Below are 23,414 nucleotides of genomic sequence, written 5' to 3' on the forward strand. Positions count from 1 at the left end.
TAAGAGTAGAACTGCCACATAACTCAGCAATTCCACTTGTTCGTATTTATCTGAAGAATATGAAAACACTAATTTGAAAAGATACATGCTCCCTATGTTCACTGCAGCATTGTTTACAACTGCCAAGAAATGGAAACAACCTAAGTGTTCATCAGTAAATGAATGGATAAAGAAGGTGTTGCATATACAAAAGGAAATATTATTTGCCATAAAAAGATGAAATCATACTATTGATGATAACATGGATGAACCCTGAGGATATCATGCTAAGTGAAATAAGTCGGAGAGAGAACAACATACACCATATCATTTCATTCATATGTGAAATCTGAAAACAAAACAAACAAACAAACAAAACAAACTTCTAGACACAGAGAACAGACCGATGGATACCAGAAAGGAAAGGGGTTGGGAGGAAGTGAAATCGGTGATGGGGTTCAATAGCATGATGAAAGATGGTAATTAGATTTTTGGGGGTGATCATTCACTTTGTAGTGCATACAGATGTCATATTACAACATTGTACACCTAAAGCTCTAAAATTCATATAATGTATTGTAGCAATTTTACCCAGATTGAAGGAAAAGTACAACTCATGGGTAGCCCTAATGCTTTTTGGCTCAGGAAAATAGCAACAAAAGTCTACCAAGTGGCTTCCAAGAGCACCCCAAGAGGAGAAGCAAACAGGGCAGTGGAAGGCAGGGCTTAGGAGCCTACTCTAGGGTGAGACCCAGGCAAGGAGGTGAGATGAGCCACCCCAAAGCTGGAAGCACTGTGGCCCAACCTCAGTTGAAGATTTTGCTTCTATACACAGGCGTTTCCTACAACAATATCTCCTACATGTGTTAACCCATTTCTTTTGTGGGCAGAGTAGCCTCAAATGGAGATTTTACTTCCCTGAGAAACAGTACAACACTTAACCACTTTCATAACTCTAATTAGTGGTCAATACTGAAATACAAGTTTTCTCAGTCTTCAAGCAAGAAATTATCCATATCAAATAAAAGATAGTATTTAAGCAAATGTAAACACAACCTTTGGTTAAATTTCACAGTTATCATCAATGATAACAATCTACAGAAGACCCTAAAGACTGTTCTTCCTTTTGGAAAAAGCTCATCTGTGCATTAGATGGAGTTGATTTTCTACACACATTCTTGCTGACATTCTCCTCACATGTTGAACTGAAGCTCCAATTTCCAAGTTTATCAAAATAAAAAGAGGGGTGTTCGATCCACTGTTATTGTTAAAGTCAGATATTTACAATGAAACAAAATCACTTGACATTTTCATTCTTGAATAGAAGAGTGGCGAATAGATCTGTGATAATCCTCCGGACTGCTAACGTGGTCAGGCAAATCATAGCTCCTTAGGAAATGTCCACTGTTTTGCTGAGCAAAATAATATAGTTGTCTGGCTAGAAGAGGTTCAACCTTTAATGAGATTTCAAGAACATGTTACTAAGATATTCTTTTTACCATCCTGCAATTGGATCATTATTAAATAACTCAATATATATAATGGTGTATAGTAAAGTTAAGTCCAAAGTTAGGTGCTACAACACCTCAAAAACTTTATACTTGGAGCCTTCTGAAGAACTAATTTTTGTTAGTCCTTCCATATACTTACATCTAAACAGAACATACTTAATTGTGGGTTTCAACTGAAATTAAAGTTAAAGCTGATACTTTTAAATCATCTGTTGCTGAAAATTTACATTTAACTGAGACAGAAACAAATCAGGTAAAATAACCAAATTAAAAGGAAATTTGAGGTAATATTTAGTATAATTTAGGCCAATGAGTTTATTTTTCCATTTCAATTTGACAGGGATGCGGGGGCTCATCCTGAACAGTTTACAATTCCAGTATGACCTAGGTAATCTGCATGTTTCTAAACCAAAGAGAATAGAAAAAGAAGCAAAAGCAACAACAAAACTGCTATTGTGGGAAAATAAAATTTAATTGATCCAAATTCATCTAGCTTGGTTATTATTGTAGATTGCATTCACCAAACAAAAATTTGACTTTCAGCTCTTCCTGAATTTACAACATCTAAGAAAACTAAATGCTTTCAGTTAACTGTGCTATTAAATTGAGCCTCTATATTATTTGATATGTAGCAACTTAAGAGTAACTTACAAAAATTACCTAGAATAAATTAAATCTACAATAAAAAGAATAGAAACTCTTGGGTGCACACACATTTATTTTGCTTTTCTGCGCCATACAAGGTGATTTCGGGGGTCCTTGCCTGGGAACCTCCCCCCCGCCCCCCCCTTGCCTGACTTACAGGAGAGAGAGTGCATCCCAAAACACTCAAAGTCAGATAGATGATTTGGGAGTTTACCACCAGTTTCCTAAATGTTATTTATCAATGCCAGGTTTATTTAGTCATTTAACAATCCCAGTTATTAACAAGATTCCATCGATGATTTTATCATCATTGGAGCAGATTCATGAGAAAAGTCTGAAGTCTATGGCACTATATTCTTGTTTACTGGGTTGGTTTTTGATTTTACAATCAAGAAGGAGGACTGCATGTTAAAGATTGGATAGTGTTTTATTTTAGTTTTCAATAAGAAACATTATCAGAACTAAAATATGACCTGAATTTTTACATTATTGGGTATGATTTTTTACCTTTGCTAGTCATTATCTGGGCCCATTCATAATCCTTGAAGATATATAGCAATGCAAAGTTTTCAAATTCAAAAGTCCTAGGTATTCAGAACTCTTTTCTGTGGCAAAATAATGCTAACTGTTATCTATATAAACTTTTTTCTTTCTTTATTTTATGAAAAAAGTGTTCATTTGCCACAATCAAACCTAACTTAAATTCTGCTATAGAACATTACATTGGTCTGATCTACTTGCATTCCTTGAAAGATTTAGCTTTCTCCAAATAACACATGGCTTTTGGTTTCCAATAATTATAATTTTGAAAAAATCTAATAATAAAAGAGAATTTAGGAAACATTTGAAGGACCTACAAAATACAAAAGTCAATAAACAGTCTCCCATTTGGGAAAAAAAACTTCTCCATCAAATGAAAATCAGATAGTGTTTTAAAAGTAATATTAAATGTGGAGAATTTCAAAGGGCTTCCATCATTTTAAATCCTTATAAAATGGGAATATGACAATTTTCTTGAAAAATAAAAAAGATGCAATAAATGCAGCCCATGGTTGGAGGCAACCTCCCATTTCTGATGAGAAGATTTCTGGGGCTGGGAATAGGATGAGGGTCTCTGGGCTACACTCCCTGCATTGCTCACTGGATCACAATTCCTCCCTCCCTATTTTCCCAAGTCACTTGATATTTATTTTTTATTTGAGAGATCTCTAAATGGAAGACTACTCTTAATGAACAGGGGGGCAAATATTTAAATGTGACTGAATACTCACATGAGCAGTGATGAGTTTCCTCTGCCTCTGGGGATCTGGAAACTCCTCCCCAAAGCATAGCGTTACCTGGAATCTTGGCAGGGGTCGGCCATGGTGAGCAAAGGCTTGCAACTCTGGAGAAACCCCATCAAAAAAAAAAAAGAAAGAAAGAAAGAAAAAGAAAACATGTTCAGAACCTTCATCATTGAGCACATCAGGTTAAAACGGGAAGCAACGGGAAGCAAGAGCAACGGGAGCTCTTGCTAGAGCTCTATGTTGACTGTGAAGACAAAAGTAGCATGGATGGATCTGGAAAACATTATACTGAGTCAGGCAGTGAAAGACAAATACCGTATGATCTCACCTTCAACAGGAACCTAAACAAAAAAAAAAACAAACAAGCAAGCAAAATATAACCAAACACACTGAAATACACAACAGGCTGACAGGGACCAGAGGGGAGAGGGGAGAGAATTTCAGGGGAAAAGGGGAAGGATTCACAGGAACAAGGATAAAGGACACATGGACAAAAACTAAGGCGGGGGGTGATGGGAGGGAGGTGGGGAGCACTGGGGTGGGGGTGGGCTGGGATGGGAATAAAAGACAGAAAACTGTACTTGAACAATAAATAAATAAATAAATAGGAAAAAAGTAGGAATGAGCACTCTTTATTTCTCTTAAGTGAGGTTTTTAACCTGCAGACCCCAGATTGGAAAACTGCATATACACATGAACATATGTGCGCTTTTGCTGAGTGGGCTCCAGGCCTCACTTGGTTGTTCAAGAGGAATACACCTTGCAGATTAAGAAGCTTGCTTTGCAGTATTGGGCCCATGAGGATGCAGAAAGGAGTGAAGGAGGAAGCAAAAGGGAAATACATCTAGTAGCTATGTTAAGGCAAGATAATAATTTACACAAAGAAATTTTCTCTTAAAAACATCAGAATTTTCTGACTTGTCCCAGTATTACTTAAAAACCTCGTCTCAAAACTGCTGAGCTCTCATAATCCCATATCTGTTACCTAGGACCTCTATGTGACTCAGGCCCCACAGAAAATGCTTGATGTTATCTCGGAGACTAAGTGGCAGTATGGGCAGCTGCACCCTACTTGGCACTAGACCCAAACTGTGTGACTTTGGGTGGACTTTTCACCTGTCTTCTAGGACAGACAATGATTTGAGATGAGAAGGGTAGTAATGAAGCAGGAAGGGCCCCCACATATGTGGATGTGGAGAACCGGAAGCCACTCCTACCCTAAGGATACAAAACAGAGAATAGAGTACTGTTGGAAAGATGTGTTCAACCCCTCACCCACATTCAAGATAACTCATGCCTCTAGCTGCTCCTCTTCTTTCCGCTAGATTCAAATGTCATTTCTACAAAAGAAACGTGCTTACACAATTTCTGCTACAACTTCTGTGGAACAGCACCGAGTTGCATCTTTATCAGATCCACACCCTCGAGCTCTGCCTTTGGGGGCTGTCCCTAGCAGTCTGCAAATCCTGAATGGGTAGATAGCAAAGATTTCCACTGTTCTCTTCAACTGAAGAGAAGTTTCTAGCTAACTCACTGGACCATTTGACTTCCTGCTTTTTTATCTTTCAGAATTCAAATCAAACCTAACTGACTTAGTCAGAATATAAAAGGTATTTACACTATGGAGGTCCGGCTACACCTACACAAGCTAATCAGAATGGCCAGTTGGTACAATTCTCTGAAAAAATCATGCCTCAGATGCTTGATAACATGAAAACCTCTGTGATTAGGTAGAGCTGGTCCATACAGCTACAGTTTCCAAGTTTACATGTCCCTCCTTGCACCTTAGTGACTACTGCAAGATAAGAGTTTGTTGTGGACAAAAAGCATGGCTCCTGGTTACAGAAGAAAGGAAAAAGAAAACAAAACAACTCTTGTTCACAGATAAATACTAAGTTCTAGGCAAGTGAATTCACAGCTTGAGGATGCTGGTAGCTAGCATGTCATGCCTGCCTGCTTCTTCACTGTATCCATCTCACAGTTCACTGTGACTCAAAGAAGAATTCATTGCCTAGTTAGAATGAGAGGAATCTGCTTTCCTAAAACATGCACCATGAGAGAAACTCAGAATCAAGTGTTATTTCCCTGGGGTGTCTTAATTAAAGCCCTAGCCCTGCAGTATCCCCTGGATCCAAAGAGACCAAGACCCACAGTCTTTGAGAAGATCCAAACCTGGAAGGCTCTTTCAGACTCCACTGCACAAAAGAAGGTACAGATGGGGCACTCCTCAGTGGCTCAGGGCCATATCATGATCACCACGCTGAGCCCCAGGACAGTCACAACACTGGCTTAGAGGCAATTCTTCAGCTCAGGGAGGGTCACTCAGACCCATGTGGCTTTCTCACCCGTGGTGCTGCCTTGGGGAACCAGAGACTCAGTTCTCCTTCTACTTCTTGTCACACCTCTGGGGAAGGGTTAGTCATCTAGGGAGATATTTGTTTGGGGGCACCGAAAGAGAATTTGAATGAGCATAAGCAAATTTGGGCAACTTAAACCCAAAAGGTTGGGTGAATGTTAATGGTGCCAGAGCACAGAGGTGTTTCATATTTTTATTTCAAGGGAACTGAATTAAGATGCATGTTCGGGTGAAGGAGAGGAATAAGAAAACCCCAAAACATAAGGTGTTTCTGAAGGGGGCACTTAAAAATAGGTTAAGGGTAAGGTAGAGAAAGGATAGGCAGTCATCGGGCAGATTGGAACAGTTTTCTGCTTCCAAAAGAGGCAGGGTCAATATCAAACTCCATATGAACACTTGGGATGAAGTGGTTTCATTTCAATAATAATGTAGCCAGTGGTTTCACAAAAGCAGCCAGCCCAGGGCTAATTTAACTGTCATGAACTCAAAACTAGGAAAACAAAATTCACTGGTTCTGAAAAATATGATTTGAAACACATATATCATAGAGATAACTTACAGCCTTCTCATAATTTTCCCTTTGAAAAATCAGTTCAACATACTCTAATCTGTGGCCCACCTACGGGAGGGCATCTGCATGACGATGACACATCTCATAACCAAGAATGGTAATGATACATTTCTAACAGCTGCAATTTTCCTAAGAACCTTAAAAGACCTGAAACATCAACAGATATGTTTGCTGAGATAAGACTGCCTATAAAGTGTGAATTGGATTATTAGGTGACTATCCGTGGAATTGCAGAAGTTCAAGTCATCAGCCTGAACCGTAGTCCCCTTGAGCAATCTCCCGCCTCTTCATACCCTTCTGCTGATGGAGAGGAGCAGGTAGCAAAAGGAGAGGTGGGAAGTGAAACAAACAAAAAACATATTCTGGGATCATGCCTGGTAGGTTCAGGGGTTAACAGAAGGAAGACCTCTGCCTGGCTGGAGTGATGTGTTATTTTTGACCATTGTGGCAGACATACCATCACCATCTTTATTCTCTTTCTGTAAGGCTTGTGGTGTGAGGCACTAGATTCTAATAGATAATTAGGTGCATTACCTGATAAAAACTGCTGTGTGTCAAATAGCTTGCAGGTCTGGTCTCTCTCCAGTTTGTTGGGCCGGTCACTGCACAGTGCCAAGGGTCCATCCCAGTAGATCCTACTCTGGCACAGTCTTTTGGCATAAAGCCCATCGGGGGCCATCCAGAGGACCACACCCCTTTCTAGGTGGCTCAGCAGTTTCTCGATGTTTTTCCTCTGACCATTGTCCTCTGGGTATGGGAAGAGGACCTGGTCCAGGTTACTGGCATCGTAGGTGTGTCCATGGGAGATTCGACAACCTTCAGGGCTGGCTGTGGTCAACTCTTTCACTAGGATTTCCCGGTAATACAAGCAGATGTGGAGGCGGCAGTCTGCAAAAAGAACATTTGGGGTCAGTCAGTGCCAAAGGACTGAGAAGCATTGTATGCCCATCAGGATGCCAGACTATCAGCCAAAAGAATATTTGGTGGGACACTGATACCCCAACTTGCTCTGTAGAAAGTAAAGAGTTCCAGGGTCAGGAAGTCTATTACATGCTGCATACCTTTCTCTCTCTCCTGGAGGTTCACAGACAATGAGAGACATTGGAGAAGTTCCACAAGAAATCAATTTGATGTTGTCTCACTTAACATTTTCCAAATTTATGGGACCACGGGTTTTGAGAGGGTAAGGAAGCAAAACTTTCATTAGTTTTCTGCAAAGTATGTTTGACTTGTATTAGAAAGCACTACTGTTAAGAACTTCCTATGTCATTTTTGTGTGTGTGATGATGGTAGTGGTGATGTCTAAAAAACTAAATTATGTACCAGTGAACAAAAATTTATCTTTAAGCATGGCACTCAGTTTCGATTTTGGAGAAAGTAAACCCTAAGTTTAATTTTTACTAGCAAAAAGAAAAAAGAGCATAATGATGTGTTAGGGGGAAAAACAAATATGTCCACACATCTGAAACTACCCTAAAATATCAGTGTGATGTCATAAGGTTAAAAATATGTATATACTAAAGTTTCAAGAAGGCTAAGCACTTAGGCCTTAACAGTGGTGATCTCTGGGTGGTGGGAATGTGATGCTTATTTTTCATTAGTTTTCACACTATGTATGTACTACCTGTATAATAAAATTAATTCATGTGGAAAGAAAAGAATAAATGAGAGAAATGTTCTGGGAGTAAAGTCTGCTGAAATCCCAGTAGACTATGTGTTTAAGTCTGAAAATAACTCTAAAACAAAGAATATTTGGTGGGACACTGATACCCCAACTTGCTCTGTAGAAAGTAAAGAGTTCCAGGGTCAGGAAGTCTATTACATGCTGCATACCTTTCTCTCCCTCCTGGAGGTTCACAGACAATGAGAGACATTGGAGAAGTTCCAATGTCCAAAATATTAAACAGGATGAACATATTTATGCAATTTTGATCTTTTCAAAACCTTCTTTAAAATATGACTCACAGACTGAAAAGACAGAGATAGGTTTGCAAAGGGCCCTTAATTGAAATGCAAAAAAAGCTTCCTATCAGTAACTGCGGGGGACTTAACAAGGGAGGGGAGTGGCAGTTTTCTAATAAATGCACTCAATTAATCTGTATTATTCATGCCTGGGACAAAAATCCACAAAACTCTCTTATTTTTCAACTGTAGGTTTGTAAACTTAACCTGCATAACTGTCAATTCTCCACTGGCTGGGAGCAGCTCGATGGCACAGCCTGATGGCGCAGCCTGATGAGAGTGGGCGTTGGCCATTAGAGGTGACTTGCAGGGCAGGTTTCATTTCATTTAATGTCACCAGAAATCATGAGGTCACAGTGATATAAATAGCTATTTATTTCCTACTTTTCAGGCACTCACACAAGTTTTAGGAGCTCAAGAAAGGGTTTGAAAGTTGCCAAAAGCAAACACAAGACTTTCTGCTTGGAAAACCTCCTCCCCTCCATCACTCAGGAGCCTCTCAGAAGGGGAGGCAGCAGCCTCATTCAAAACTTTGGAATCAAAAAGAACTAAATCATGAAACTCCAGCTTCCCTCAGAGAAAGAAAGGTACCCAAAACCCTTGACTCCCTGAAAAACCTTGAGGATTTAGTTTATGTTTTTTATCACTAATTTTTAAAGAAGTAGAGTTGGGTTGGGGAGACACAAGAGGAACCAGAGGCTTAAGCTTTCCATTTTTAATATAAATACAAATCCCATTCTTAAACAATCCAACACATTATCTAAAAAATAAATGTATATTCATCAGTAGGCTTAGTATACTTGAGGTGTCTTCCTTAAAACAGGTAAGACTGAGGTTCCAGGATTCTTTCAGAAGAGAAACTTTAAATATCAGATCTAATCCAAACATTTTTTGCAAGATATATCAAAGTTCAGAGAAAGACCACAATACTCACACAAATGCAGTGAATGCAAAGCAGCCAGAACTAATGTTTCCAGAACACTGATGAGAAAGACCTGTTTATGGCTAAACCTGGAAGAGTGATCAGCTTTTCACAATGAGAAATCCTGGTGCTGTTTTCTAAGAAATTATACTACACTGTGGAGGTGTTAGCTGAAGAGGGGCCCTAGGTAAATGAAATGGAGTGTTTGAGTATTCTTGGAAATTCAGATAAATGCCAATGGAGAACTTAAAATGACTCAACCAGCACATAGAATTGAATCAGAATCATAGTGCTAATCAGAAGCATAGGGCTTCTCAGTGCTAACTTTGCTAATGCTGTTTCTCATTCACGGAGGTGGGGAGTTCAGATGTGTCCACACATATCCAAGTGCCAGCTGGAGGAGTGAGTACCCACAAATTGTGCTCACCAACTGCCCCATCAACTCTACCCAAAAGTGAGGGTGAACTCTGCAGAGACAGGCCACCTGTGGGTGCCTCCAGACCATATGCCATACTCACCTGAGAGGGCCAAGGCTTCGGCAGACCTTATGCTTGGCTCTATGGGGATTCCAGAGGCCTGGGACTCAGGTGGGGCACAAGCATAAAAGGTTCCTGTCACCTGGCAACCTGTATTTGCAAATAAAAGTCAGAGTTCATCCATACATAGAGAGGCCTGCACCAAATCCAGGAATAAAGGGCCATGGGCTGGCTCTCCAGAGCTGACCATAGGCTCTCTCAACAGGCAAAGAAGCTAAAAGTCCTATGGGAAAAACCAAATCCAGAGGAGGAAGGAGCTTCTTTACAGCTTTGGAAGGAAACTTGGAACTCTCCCTCTGTTTCCTTCCTTCCTTCCTTCCTTCCTGCCTTCCTTCCTTCCTTCCTTCCTTCCTCTCTCTCTTTCTTTCTTTCCTCTCTCTCTCTCTCTTTCTTCCTTTCTTTCTTTCTCAGTAAATACCTCCATCACCACACATAATTACCATTTTGTGTATGTGTTGAAAACATTTAAGATCTACTCTCTCAGCAACTTTTAATATCAAAATATCATGCAGTATTGTTAACCTTACATTAGATCAACAGAACGTATTCACCTTATAACTGGGGGACTGTACACTTTGATCAACATCCCTCCATAACTGATAAACAAGGAAACTGAGGCTCAGAGAGATAGAGTGATTCTCCCCTGTTCACACAGCAAGTTCTTGGCAGAACTGTCGAAGGTCCAGAACTGTCTCGGCAGAACTGTCGAAGGCAGAACTCAGGTCCACAAGATTTCTCAGGCCAAAGAGCCCAATTAAAACCTTGCACTATTTTTAATGTCACCTAATGCTTCAACATATGACTGCCTATTTCATCTTTTTTGCACAATTCTAGGCATTGTCTCTTTACTGGGAATATTAGTTTAGTAGAGCCATATGCACTGGACATTGGTCTGAATTTTCAAAACAAGTTTAATGTTCACTGATTCACCCAACTGTCATATGAAAAACCAACCTTTGCTACAAATTATTCCTGAGAAGTGAATAAAACTGAATTATGAGTTCTTTTGTAAACATGCTACTCAATGCAAACCTTAAATTATGGTGTACTTCTTCAATGCCATAATCCAACAGTGACTGGAACATAACTAGAAAAAGAGGAACTGACCAGATAGTCCTAAAATGTACAAAAGACTCTATATGTTGACCCTTCTCAGGATTTCTCTTTAAATAACTAACTCAAGAATTCTAAGATCATGTGTTAGGCTGCACTGAACATACCATTTGAAATTTTCTTTTCACTTAACTAACTTGTGCTTCTGCTGCAAGATCTCCTCTTGAAGCCTGGGGAACCCCTACAGGCATGGAACCACATACAATCCAGAATGGTCCAAAGCCAGCACTACATACCCTGTGGAAACTTTTTATTCTTTTAAGTATTATTTATTGATCCCTCTTATTATCACCTCTAATCCCAAGAATGACTACAATGGGCACACGACTATTTAAGTGAAATATACTAGCTCAGTGATCTCCTGGCGTCCCTGTAAGGGGGGGGGGGGGTTGGGCACAGCTTCAGTAAACCCACTTGACAGATCTGTGGACAGAAACAGATCAGTGAAATTGTGTGGCCCTCAGCCAACACTGAGGGACAATCCAGGAGGGAAGATTGCTAAAATCTACTTTTTTTTTTTTTTACCAAGAATTAAGAATAAAGCTTAAGATTATTCAACAAGGTAGAAAAAATGTTAACCTATTGAACAGATAATTTAAAAAAAACATAGCTAAGCAGTTTGCCATCTGACATTTCCTATCTTAAGGGGAAGGCTGGGCTTTAGAGTTAGCAGATCCACAGCAGAACAGCAGCTTCACTCTCCTATAGCCTATTGTGTGAATAGCTAAAAACCGCTCTATAAAAATGGAACCATTTTTAGCTACTTGAAATGATCTTTGTCATGTTTAAATAAGATTCACATAAGGTAGTTACAAGAATAGGTCCTGGCACGTGGTAGACCCAGTGTTAGTAAACCTTGGCATCCTTCCTCTGAGGACCTTACCATCATCCTATAGAAGAGAGAAAACTCTCCTCCTCTGCCTGTGAAGTCTTTCCCAGGAGTCCTGATAAGGGAAAAGACTCTAGTCCTGCCCAGAAGGACAGATCAGGAGAGACCAAGGCCCTTTGGCCAGGTTTGCTCTGCTGGGTCAGTGGCAGCAACAGGAACCATCCCCAGGGCAGTCCTTACCATTTTCACAAGCTGGGCCTTGCCAGTGGTGGCTCCGGGGTCCAAACGTCACAGGACATTGATAAGGGATTTCAGGGTGGGGTTGGTCAGGGACATACTCCCTCCAGGTTCGGTCATGGGGTGGCATCATGTAGTTATGAACCTGCTAAAGGGATGAAAACAACCAGATCAGCAAAGACAGTTTGTTAGCATTGGGAAATGGGAGGAGATTCTTTCATATCCTCCCAAACTCCTCAGGCAATCTATTCACTGGCTGCAGCCCAATCATTTTATCATCTGAAAGACTCTGGAGTGAATGGCTCATCACTCTAGGTGAAAAATAACCACAAAGAATCAAAATAAGCACAGTGGAGACAGTGTGCTAAAGTAATGATTTGTGTAAAGCTTCATCATATGGTTAAACCTGGCACCAAAAGTGCTGTGAGGAAATTAGCCTTCTTTCCCCCACCAAAGTGAATACAACAGAGCTGTAATTCACATCAGAAAAGTCTAAAGAGATCAGCTGCCCTGTGGTTTCACATGATATAAAGTACTACTTCCAAAATCTTCAACTTCCACAATAGGTCTGTTTCCCAGAAGATTTTAGAATCAGTAGTGGAAGTATGTACCAACAGGCAGACACACCAACTCCTCTCCTGCTTAAAACCAACACCAATAGCAACACGAGGTTGAAAGTGAGCCACTCATTCATTGACCAGGGATTTGGTATGGTTGTTTGACTAAGAGCAAGAACAGTTTTTTGTTCTTATTGTTTGTGTATTTTTCCCAGCCTTCCCTTCTAGAAGCCCTGCGCCTTCTACCATACCTGAGCTGGGAGTGAGGTGTAAGTCGTCGTCATGGTGTAGGGGTGGCTCATGGTCATCTGTGGGTCCTCTAGGGTGAGCTGCTTTGCTCCTATGTGTTTTTTTGCAAAAGGGAAATGGCACAATGTGAAAAAGGAACTGATAAAACTAAGCATCAAATCTTAGAAAAATATCTGAGAATTTAATTCTTAGAATGCATAATAGTGTTGACAAATTCTAAGACTTTTTTTCAGCAATTCTATTGGGCAATTATTTGTTCATTCTATTAAGCTTATTTCTACAAAAATCTTGCTGTGTGTGAATGCACCTGTGTGTGACAGAAAGGGCTCTACCAGCAAAATACTATGCAAATAAGATGACCTGTAGGGTTTGTTTAAAATGCACATTCCTGGGCTCTACTCTGACACAGTGTCAGAATCTTGGAAAGAGGAAATCTGAATCTTAATAAGCAGCCTAGCTGACCATAGTACACCTTAAAAGTTGACATTTTTATTTTTATAAATAGTAGCAATATGTTGATGAATGTGTGCTTCCCTTCTACAAAAAGTTAATCATGTAAGACTGATAGATAAGCAAAGCTTTGAACAAGTTTTCCATTTTTTTGTTGGGGAATTGGGCCCATAACTTAGTAGAATTCACTGGAAAACACACACATGCAAACACACACCTGCATACAAGCAGGTGGAATCTGAGAAAGTACCCTACACTAATACCACAAGAATTTCAATGAATGACCCAGAGAATTTGGACAGTGAGCCTCCTGGGCCTGAACGTGAGGCAGATGGCAGGTCGGCTATGGAAAAACAAAAATAGAAAAATGAACTCCAGGGTGAAATGAAGGTGTTACAAGTGTCTGACTGTCAATATTCTGTGGTTACAAACCAGGAAGCCCCACCTTTTTTTGCTCCCTCAGGAACAATCCTGTACACTTTGTAGGGGTCTGAGATGTCCAGCTGGCTTCTTTCAACCAGCTCCTCAAAATCATTGCTCTTGTTCAAAGCACATCGCAAACGTGTCTTCCAGGTAGGAGGGTCTGGCTTGTCAATGCCTTCTCTGAATTTCCCTTTAAATAGCGCCCAAGCCTGGTGAGGAAGAAGAGGAAAAAAAGTTAAAATACAGATCTTTTAAGAAACAAATCTGGGAATTGTATTTCTAAAGAAAAGAATGATGCTTCAGTGCTTCAAATTTACACTGTCACTCAAAATGTGGGACAAACATACAGTTATCTTCTGTGTCCAGTGCTGGTCTCTATCATTGCTGAGTTGAAGATATGTGGTTTGAATAGTCTCTAAGCATTTGTGAACTGCAGGTAAGAGGTAAAGGAGCCCTGGGGAAGGAACTCCTTACCCAGTTTCTAAAGCACAGTGGATTGTAACTAGGGGCAGAGCTGTGGGATGAGCTTCTCCAATGGAGCACATCTGGTCTGTCAGATAATCTGAGGTATTCTGAGAGCAAATTCCCTGAGGAAGTCCCCTACATGTGCTCTGGCCACAGGTGGTGGGGCTGGGCCCTTATACACAGTTCACTAAGTCAACTTCTCTAGGGGAAAACAGTCATGAGGGAAGCTCCCACACAGACAGAAAGATCCAGAGAGAGGCTCAAAACAGTGATCCTGGAGGCAGAGAGATAGAGGAGGAGAAAGAGAGAAACCCCAAAGGCTGGGGGATAGGGGTGGGATTGGTGAGAGAGACTGAAACATAGAGAAAATTCCAGAGAGAGGCTTGGAAACAGGGAGTCGGACAAATAGAAGCAGAGTGATAGAGAGGGAGAAACACGGAAGGGCCCAAGGAGAGGTGGAATGAGAGAGAGCCTGCACCAGAGACATTGAACCAAAGGAAAAAGAATATTCAGACAGAGAGAGACAAGTAGTGAAAACATAGGGAAACGGAGTGAAAGAGACAAAAACAGACTGACTCCAGCACACCCATAGGGCTGGGGGGGGGGGGAGGGCGGAGGTGGGGGAGAGAGAGAGAGAGAGAGAGAGAGACGAAGAGAGACAAAAGTTAATCAGAGGAAGGACCCAGGGGTACAGATGGAGGCACAGTGGAAGCAGAGAAATCCACAAAATTACAGCCACAGACACTCAAGCCAGTGTCCTGAGTTGAGTGACCTGCCCTGATAGAGCCAACAGGTGCTCTCCCCTGCTGCTGGAAGTTTCTGACTCCCTGGATGTTGCTCACACTACACATTCGGGATCCAGACCTGGTCCTCTCTGTTTTTGAAATCATTAGAGAAGCTCGAACTTCCCTCCTCTCGGGGCTTCGGCCTTTAGACACCTGATGCTCCCTTGTCTCCAGGCCCGCCCACCCGGGACCACCCTTTCCAGTTGGTCCTGTGCCTGTAACTTCCCCTCTGAGAACCACCAGGCGGGCGCACCGAGCACGGACTGGGCTCACCACAGAGCGGATTCGGCTCTCTGGGGCCCTCCCCCATCCAGACCGCGGGCTCCCCACGTGTGTGTAACCTTGAAGAGGGCAGCGTCCTCCTCGCGGTTGTAGTCCTGCTTGCCCGCGTGCTTCCAAGGGATGCGGAAGATGCTCTTCTCCTCGTTCTCCCACACCAGCCCTGGGTACTTGCCGCTGTCGATCTGGTCGATCAGCCACTGGCGGAGCTTCCCGTTGCCGCAGCTCACAGAGCTCATGCCGAACTCTCCACCACGGCTGCCACCACCCTCCAGGTTCATGCTCAGCGCGCCGATTGCCGCCTTCTCACGCCCAGGATCTGCCTCCAGCACTCACTCTACGCCGCAGGGGAGAGAAAGGCCATCCTTCAGGACCGCAGCACAGCGCTCAGGATACCTTGTCCCAAACAGCCCTGGCTATGACCACGAGGCCCGGAGTCTCGAGGTGGAGAGGCGCGCGCTAAGCAGTGTCATCAAAGTTCCTTGCCTGCGTTCGTCCCCTTGGCGTGCACAATCCTATCCTGTCTCCTCCCGAGCGCGCCCTCAGGGGAATCTATTTTTCTACCCTGTCCTGTAGATTCTCCGTTCTTGTTACCCACTCCAGAGACCAGACACACAACTCTAGCCTTTGTGCACACTCATTGTGCCTCTGCCCTTCTTGGCACCCCGTTTACACACTCACTCATACTGCTCCTCTTTGTCCACCCCGAATCTACTGTCAGCCCATTTGCCCCCACAGTCAATTTCCACTCTTGCCTACTCCCCATTTCACACTCCGCGCCAATTTTGCACGCGGGCCAGCCTGCAGTTAGGTAGTTCCAGGTGCTCAGCATCCACCAACTCGCCTCCGGGCTTTTCCCCTCACCAGAACTGTTTGTCTCAAGAGTAGCCCTGAGCCCTCGCCAAAGAGCAAGAATCAAGTGGGCTCTGAGGGCAACCAGGGCAGTGACCAGGCACTTGGCAAGGACCGTACGTAGCCAAGTAGCGGGAGATGCTGGTGGCGCGTGTAGTGTCAGCCTGATCCTGGAGGCCTGCGCAGGACAGCGGCAGTGGAGAGTGCAAATGACGGGGAAGGACTGGGGTTGGGGCAGCAGAACGCAGGCCCCGAGTACCCCAAATTTGGAGCTCCTCTTCCTCCAACACCAGCCAGGGAAACACGCGCCGGAGGCTGCGGTGGGGTTCGGACCCTTTACGAAGGAGCAGAAGGGGCCTCGAAAGTAAGAGTCTCTCCCCTTCGGGGAATACTGCCACCCCGAGTGGGTGCCTTCGACGGCCCGGTCTCGGCCACTCCTGAGGACCTAACAATCTCCTTCTCCCATCTGGTACAGCCGGTGCCTGCGCGCTGTCCCGGCCGGCGCTGGGCCGCCCGGAACAGTGCCGGGACACGGGAGCCGAGTGAGCGGGTGGAGACACTCGGGCAGTGCCCCGGGGGCCCTCCACAGAGCCCGCACAAAAGCCTTGGGCCCCGGCCACGCAGGGTGGGGGTTCGGACTCCCTCAAGAGGAGCGCACTTTCTCTCGGCTCCGAAGCTGGGGTCTCTCGTGTGGCCCTTCGAGACTGTCCCGGGGACCTCTGGCCTCTCGCTCAGGGTTCTCTGTGATGCCAGCCTCACATCTAAGCTCCAGCCCGACCCCAGGTCTTACCTTGCCCCGAATTAGGAGCTGGGGGCAGCAGCGGGTCCCAAGTTCCAGTCGTGAAACTGAGACTCCGAGGTGAGAAAGAGGAACTTTAAAAGCTTAAAAGCCGCGCTGGGGCGGAGCCTAGGTCAGGGCGGGGCCGATTGTGCCTCCTCGAGGAGGAGAGGGACCGCTGCTAGCTGAGAGCAGGGACTGGCAGGCGAGTCCAGGGCCAAGGGTTGGGGGCTCCCTCACGCGAGGGTCGGCCGAGGCTGGGCGGGTGACTCCGGCGCCCCCCGCCACCCTCTTCGCTTTACTTGCGTCGGGAACGCGCGGCCTCGACGACCCTCATTCAAGGTGGTTTCCTGCGAGAGGCAAGGCGCGAAATAGGGACCTCGCCTCTGCTCCAGGACTTGCTGGAGGCCGGTGGATAACTAGTAACACCCGAACTACTGCTACGCGGTTAGGGCGGGAAGTGGGGGATGTGTAGGAGCGGGAATCTGATGCGAAGGGCACATTGATTGCAGAGCACGTAACCAAAGACCGAGGAATTGTCCATACTGAAGAACTGTAGGTGGGTGGGGGGCATCCTTCATCCTGCCGCTGTCTTCAAGAACTCTGCCCCTCTGCGATGTACAGAGAACAGAGTACTCATTAAAAAGAAAAACAAAAAGAAAGGAAGGAAGGAGAGAGAGAGAGAAAGAGAAAATGGCCCAGATCCCTTGAACTATAAATTGTGGTTCAAATACTGTTTGCATGTTTGAAATGCTCATACTTTGCCATCTATTAAGCTGGTGAATTGAAGTGACTCAGAAGGCAATACATAGTCCTCAAAGTTTCAATTACAGATACATGGAGGTGAGGGAGGGATCCTGAAATCTCTGAGTGAATATTTGCTTCTGGACTGAAGTTCAGCTTAAAATGACATAGTTTTAACCTCAACCTAGTAGGAAGCAATTTACTAGTGGAGTATAAATGTCCAGAATAAAAATAATTTTTAAGTGGACCAGAAATTTTACTTAATTTTCCCAGATGTCCATTATATAAAAATTAATGCCCTGGACATCTGCCCACTAAACTTTCACCACACCATTTTGGATATACTGAGCATGTTTATTTACTTAGCAATTTCAGGTAAACCTTCAGCTCACCAGTTTCTATATGATTTTAGACCACCATCACCCCAGGTCACCTCACAACTTTTGAAAAGCTTTTGATTTCATTTATTTCTTAGTTTTTCTTTTAATCGCATAAGTTGGGTCAATGTCTCCTACCCCCCCCTCCAAAAAAACCCCACTAAATTTAGTCTAGAAAAAACAGACAGTGAGACGTAGATTAGGTATACTTTTCCTAAAGCATATGGACTTTCTCAGAAATTAACAGGATGACATATATTCACCCAAGTAAATTTTCCATTATCAGAATCTATGTAATAAACAACAGGGTTTTGCTCAAAGAAAATTCTGGTCACAACCTGTTCTTCCTTTCTTGTTCTTTCACGGGTTTATTCATTCAACAAATACATTTTGAGCACCTACTACTTGTCAGGAACTGCTCTAGGAACTTGGAATATTTCCATGCGCAAAGTGAAGAATGCTGTCTTTGTGTTGCATTACATTTTAGTCAGTGAGTTTCTTTTCCCCAAAGTATTAATAAACAACAGGCAGAAGAAGATTGCTAAGAACAAAAATGGCAAACCAGAGCTTTTCATGCTTTTGTACGTGTGTCCTCTGCACCAGGTTTAGTTCGTTTCTACAGTTTTCTCACTCATCTGCTTTTAGAAGTTCAAAACAACAGTCATTGTATGAAACTTTCTGAGACTCTACCAGTCTGCCTTGTGTGATTGCTAATCTTCAACGCCATCTCCTGGTTTACTCGTTTGTCATATTGATCTACTCTAAGTGATTTTTTTATGATGAGGTGAGTACAAGCAATAATATATTATAATTATTAAAACTCTTGGTGCTCTTATTACCACTAATTTCATCCTTTAAAGGTGTCAAGGGGGCTATATGAACTTATGATGTAGTTCATATAGGATAAATATCTCCTCTATTGCTCTTTGGTTATATAAGTATGCACTGTTAATTATTACCATTGACCATGGTAATAATTACCTCACATGAACATGGAAATAATTACTTCACAATAATCTTATATGGTGGTATTATTATACAATTTGTGTATTATTATATTATTACAGAATTAGTAATATGACTATGCAATATACAATATAGTACTATACTATGTACTATAGTAACACAGTAATATGGTACCAGTATAGTAAGTACCAGCACACTGTAGTAATATACACTATATGGTGTTATATAGCATTATAGTATTATTACTATTATATCATTATTATTGATATATTACTGATATAATATTATGGATAATTAAGTGCTTGGGTAGGAGAATCAGTTAGACCTCATTCAAATCTGTGAGATCATAGATGAACTATTTATCTGAAGTCTTACCTTCCCATGTTCAATGAAGGAAATGGCTTTCTTAAATCCTGTTGTGCTGTGATAATGAGATGATGCTTAGCACAACGCCTGGCACATCCCAAGTGTTTAACAAATCAGGATTGTTACCATTATTTTGTGGTTCAACATTTAGGGAAGTCTCATAGACTGTATCTCATTTGCTCTCTCAAACAAAAATGCCTGGTAGGCAGGGCAGGCAATATTCAGCTTGACTCTACAGATAAGGAAAGAGATCAGAGATGTCCACTGAGGTCCAAATGTCTTGCCCAAAGACATTCTGACCAGTTGTTCTTTCTTCTAGTCTATTGGTATTTGGCTGAAGGTTGCAATCATGTTTCAGAATCAGCCTCTGAGTGGAGGCCTGTCAGCCTGGAGATGGCCCTTTCATTCCACTCTGGCACTCCATGGTTAAATCAACATGGGTAAGATGAGATGCAGTCTTCCTGACCTCATTCTCTTCATCTGTGACATGCAAGTTGGCAGCAGGTAACCACTGAACCTTCTTTCAATCCTAAATGACTGTTTTCTTCTTTCTGCTCTGACTTAGAACCATTAACAGCTGCCCAGTAGCCTTTTGGTTATGGTAAATTCAAAGTACAAAAAGCTGCATTTTTTTCAAAGCCACTGAACTAACCACTTGTCTTCACTTCACTCTTCTTCACAAAGCTATATTCACTTTAAGGAAATTGGGGGAAATGGGTGCTGCTTCTCAGCCATCACTCAAATATGTAACCCTCTGAAAAAATCTAACCTTGTAACCTATTTACACAGGAGAGTTAAGATGAAATACCCTGGAGATGAAATTATATGTTAAATGCTTATACTACAACAGTTTAAAGGAATTGAGTTGGACTTTCTTTGTAAAGTGATAAATTCTATGTTACCAGCAATAGGGCACATAAACCTGGACTTTCTTATAGGGCTGCATATACTTCCTAATTTAATTTTCTTTTTCTCTTTTTTTAAAAGTATGTTTTATTTATGATATTATTACAGTTGTCCCAATATCCCCCTTTGCACCCTTCCACCTTGTACCCTGCTTCCCTCTATCAATCCCCACCTTTGGTTCATCTCCATGGGGCGTGCATATATGTTCTTTGGCTTATCCATTTCCTATACTGTTCTTGACATTCCTCTGCTTATTTTGTACCTACTAATTTGTGCTTCCTAATCTTTGCACCTTTCCCCCCATTCTCCTCCTTCCCCTTCCCCACTTATAACCCTCCAGATGATTTTCATATCTATGATTCTTTTCCTGTTCTAGTTATTTGCTTAGCTATTGTTTTTTAGATTGAGTTGTTAATAGTTGTGTTTGTTGTCATTTCAATGCTCATAGTTTTGATCTTCTTTTTCTTAAATGAGTCCCTTAACATTTCATATAATAAGGGCTTGTTGATGATGAGCTCCTTTAGCTTTACCTTGTCTTGGAAGCACTTTATCTGTCCTTCAATTCTAAATGACATCTTTGCTGGATAGAGTAATCTTGGTTGTAGGTCCTTGCTTTTAATCACTCTGAACACTTCTTGCTAGTCTCTTCTTACTTGCAAAGTTTCTCTTGAGAAATCAGCTGGTAGTCTTTTGGGAGTTCTGTAGGTTACTCTCTTTTTTTTGCTGCCTTTAAGATGATCTATTCTTAACCTTTGGCAATTTAATTATGGTGTGTTGTGGTGTGGTCCTCTTTGGGTCCAACTTGTTTGGGACTTTTCTGAGTTTCCTGGACTTGTATGTCTGTTTCCTTTACCAGGTTGGGGAAGCTGTCTTTCATTATTTTTTTTCAAATAACTTTTCAATTTCTGTTCTTCCTCTTTTCCTTCTGGTATCCCTATGATTTGGGAGTTGGCATGTTTGGAGATGTCCCAGAGTCTTGTTATTCTCTCTTGTTTTTTTTTTTTTTAAATTCTTGTTTCTTCATTCTGTTCTGGTAGACTGTTTATTTCTTCCTCATGTTCCATTTGTTGATTTGAACCCTGGCCTCCTTCCCTTCACTGTTGGTTCCCTGTGGATTTTTCCTTATTCCACTTATTGTAGCCTTCATTTTTTCCCTTATGCTTTTGTCATAGTCAGTGAGCTCCTTAAGCATGTTTATCACCAGTGTTTTAAACTCTGCATCTGATAGGTTGGCTATCTCCATTTTGCTTAGTTCTTTTACTGTGGTTTTATTCTATTCTTTCATTTGAGCCATATTTCTTTGTCTCCTCGACTTAGCAGCCTCCCTGTGTTTGTTTGGATTAGGTAGAGTTTCTTGGACTCCTCATCTTGGCACACCTGTTACATTGTAAGGGGCAGAGCCTTAGGTAATTTCCAGCGTAGGGGCAGCTTGATTCATTACTTTGTGGTTTTGCATGTGGAGAAGGGGTCTGAGAGGGGGAAATGCTGTTGCCTGACTGCTGGAGGCTTGTTCAGCACTTGCCCTGACTCCAGTCACCTATGTGGCTGGCACTCCTCTAGCTGTTGGCCTGGTGGTGATTCCCAGAGTGGATGGGTTTGCATACGTTCTAGAACCCTGTGGGCCCTTTAAATGGACTCTCCTGAGAGACTGGAAGTTTCCTTCACCACCCGAACCCCCACTGGTTTTATAGCCAGGAGTTATGAAGCTTTATTTTTCCAGCACTGAACCCCTGGGCTGCCAGTACTGGCCTTGGACTCCCTCCCAAGGTACCCCAATTGTGGGACCACCTATTCTGCTGGCTGCCACCTTGCTGCCAGCACACCACATCCTCTTTGCTCCTATTCCCCATCTTTGCCACTCCTACCTGTCTGGATGAATATGTCTTCTTTAAATCCTTGGTTGTTGGACCTCCATACAATTTGATTTTTTTGCAGTTCTGGGTGTTTTCTGTTTTGAGGTTAGTAGTAATCCTTTTCATGGTTGTGCAAGGAGGCAAGTGTGTCTACCTATGCCCCCATCTTGACCAGAAATCCCTAATTTAATTTTCAAAGTGCTCTGAGTTTCTTCAGTGAAAGAACTTTGGAGAGCTGCCCCATTGAGCATTCCCAGAACAGGACTGTTCAGGGCTAGTTTGTGAATTATTTTTAGGGTACAGAGCTGACATGCATGGCTTTCTCCTAGGCACAGAAAATAACCCATTTCCAGGCTTATAGGAAATTGGACTTGTCATTTTAGTCAATTATGAAATAAAAGGTCACACAATCAGACACTAAGGCAACGTTATCTCCTTTCCCTTGGTTTACAAACAACTGTTCCTGTTTTGCCTCCTCTTCTTGACAGTATTCTAAGAAGTCTCCTTGTAACATTTTCTTTCTCTCTACATAAGCAGTGACTTGGCTTTTAAAAAGGGACCATTTGATACTGCCAATTCCCTTCACCAAGCCAACAAAAATGTAAAAGTTTTGCAATAACTTTGGACAATTTTCCGAAAATCGAAGCAAGAGGTGAAAAGCAGAAAACTTTCTCTAATTCCTCCCATTGGTAGAAGTTCTTAATGTTGGGTTATTCTAAAGTTCATCAACTTCCTTTTCAGTTGAACATTGTAAAACAGCATCCCATCACTTGTCACATATGAAATGTTACTTCTGAGACCCAAGGGCACTCTCGGCAGTCCAGTGTATCTTCAGGAAAGGTTAGATTATGCTATGGTAACAAATCACCAAACTTCAGGGGATTACAACCGCACAGAGTTACTGCTTGTTCACATGAGTTATTTACTGCTGGTCATCACTACTCTGAGAATGCAGGCCAGCAGAGCAGCATCTGTTTAAGATGTTCCTGGTTCCATGGCATACAGAAAGGGTACAGGGAGAACTATGTGCTGGTTCCTTAGGCTTTATATCACCATGGCTCGTATTCCCTTGTTACAAGATAAGCATTGTACTGAAGGAAGAATTGCCTGGCTGTAGTGTAGGTAAGGTAGCAGAGAAAAGGAAGTCCAGGAGTCTTAGGAGAACTCAGATAAGAGTAAGGGAATGCTTGTACAAGAGAGGAGTGGATGGAGGAGTAATTGCAGAAGAGGAGCAAGAGTGCACAAGGGTCAGGGTGCCTGTAGTGCAATGAGGTAGGAGTCAAAGGTCACTGAAGAAATTCCAACCTCAGAGATTAGGGGACTAGTATAGCCAAGAACGTGAGTGAAGAAGTCTGGAGGAGGAAAAGGTTTATGGGGGACTAGGCAGGGGACATTTTGGATGACATCCCAACACCCA

The 23,414-nt window shown here is 42.5% G+C and overlaps 1 protein-coding gene across 3 annotated transcripts; it reads right to left on the minus strand.

Moving 5' to 3' along the window:
• Positions 1–436: 436 nt before the first annotated feature.
• On the minus strand, positions 437–16,865 carry IRF4 (interferon regulatory factor 4). Of its 3 annotated transcripts, none has more exons than XM_037070448.1 (9): positions 16,798–16,865; positions 15,218–15,492; positions 13,649–13,835; positions 12,756–12,844; positions 11,951–12,092; positions 9,751–9,858; positions 6,883–7,236; positions 3,407–3,519; positions 437–1,433 (listed from the first exon to the last, which is right to left on the minus strand). In XM_037070448.1, the coding sequence occupies exons 2-9, from the start codon at positions 15,434–15,436 to the stop codon at positions 1,290–1,292; spliced, it is 1,356 nt and encodes a 451-aa protein (XP_036926343.1). In that variant the 5' UTR covers positions 15,437–15,492; positions 16,798–16,865; the 3' UTR covers positions 437–1,289. The 3 variants fall into 3 exon arrangements, with proteins under 3 accessions (XP_036926343.1, XP_036926336.1, XP_036926344.1); XM_037070441.1 differs by having other exon boundaries at positions 11,951–12,095; XM_037070449.1 differs by lacking the exon at positions 9,751–9,858 and having other exon boundaries at positions 11,951–12,095.
• Between the last annotated feature and the right edge of the window lie 6,549 nt (positions 16,866–23,414).

Source organism: Sturnira hondurensis, unplaced genomic scaffold (assembly GCF_014824575.4).
Source record: "Sturnira hondurensis isolate 20B ecotype Veracruz unplaced genomic scaffold, ASM1482457v3 Scaffold0001304, whole genome shotgun sequence".
Lineage (NCBI taxonomy): Eukaryota > Metazoa > Chordata > Mammalia > Chiroptera > Phyllostomidae > Sturnira > Sturnira hondurensis.

Coding starts and splice junctions, on each gene's coding strand:
- IRF4 (XM_037070441.1), bottom strand. CDS start 15,436: ATGAACCTGGAGGGTGGTGGCAGCCGTGGTGGAGAGTTCGGCATGAGC. Junction 13,836..15,217: donor AGGACGCTGCCCTCTTCAAG/GTTACACACACG, acceptor CTTCCTCACCAG/GCTTGGGCGCTATTTAAAGG. Junction 9,859..11,950: donor AGGCCCAGCTTGTGAAAATG/GTAAGGACTGCC, acceptor TTGCAAATACAG/GTTGCCAGGTGACAGGAACC.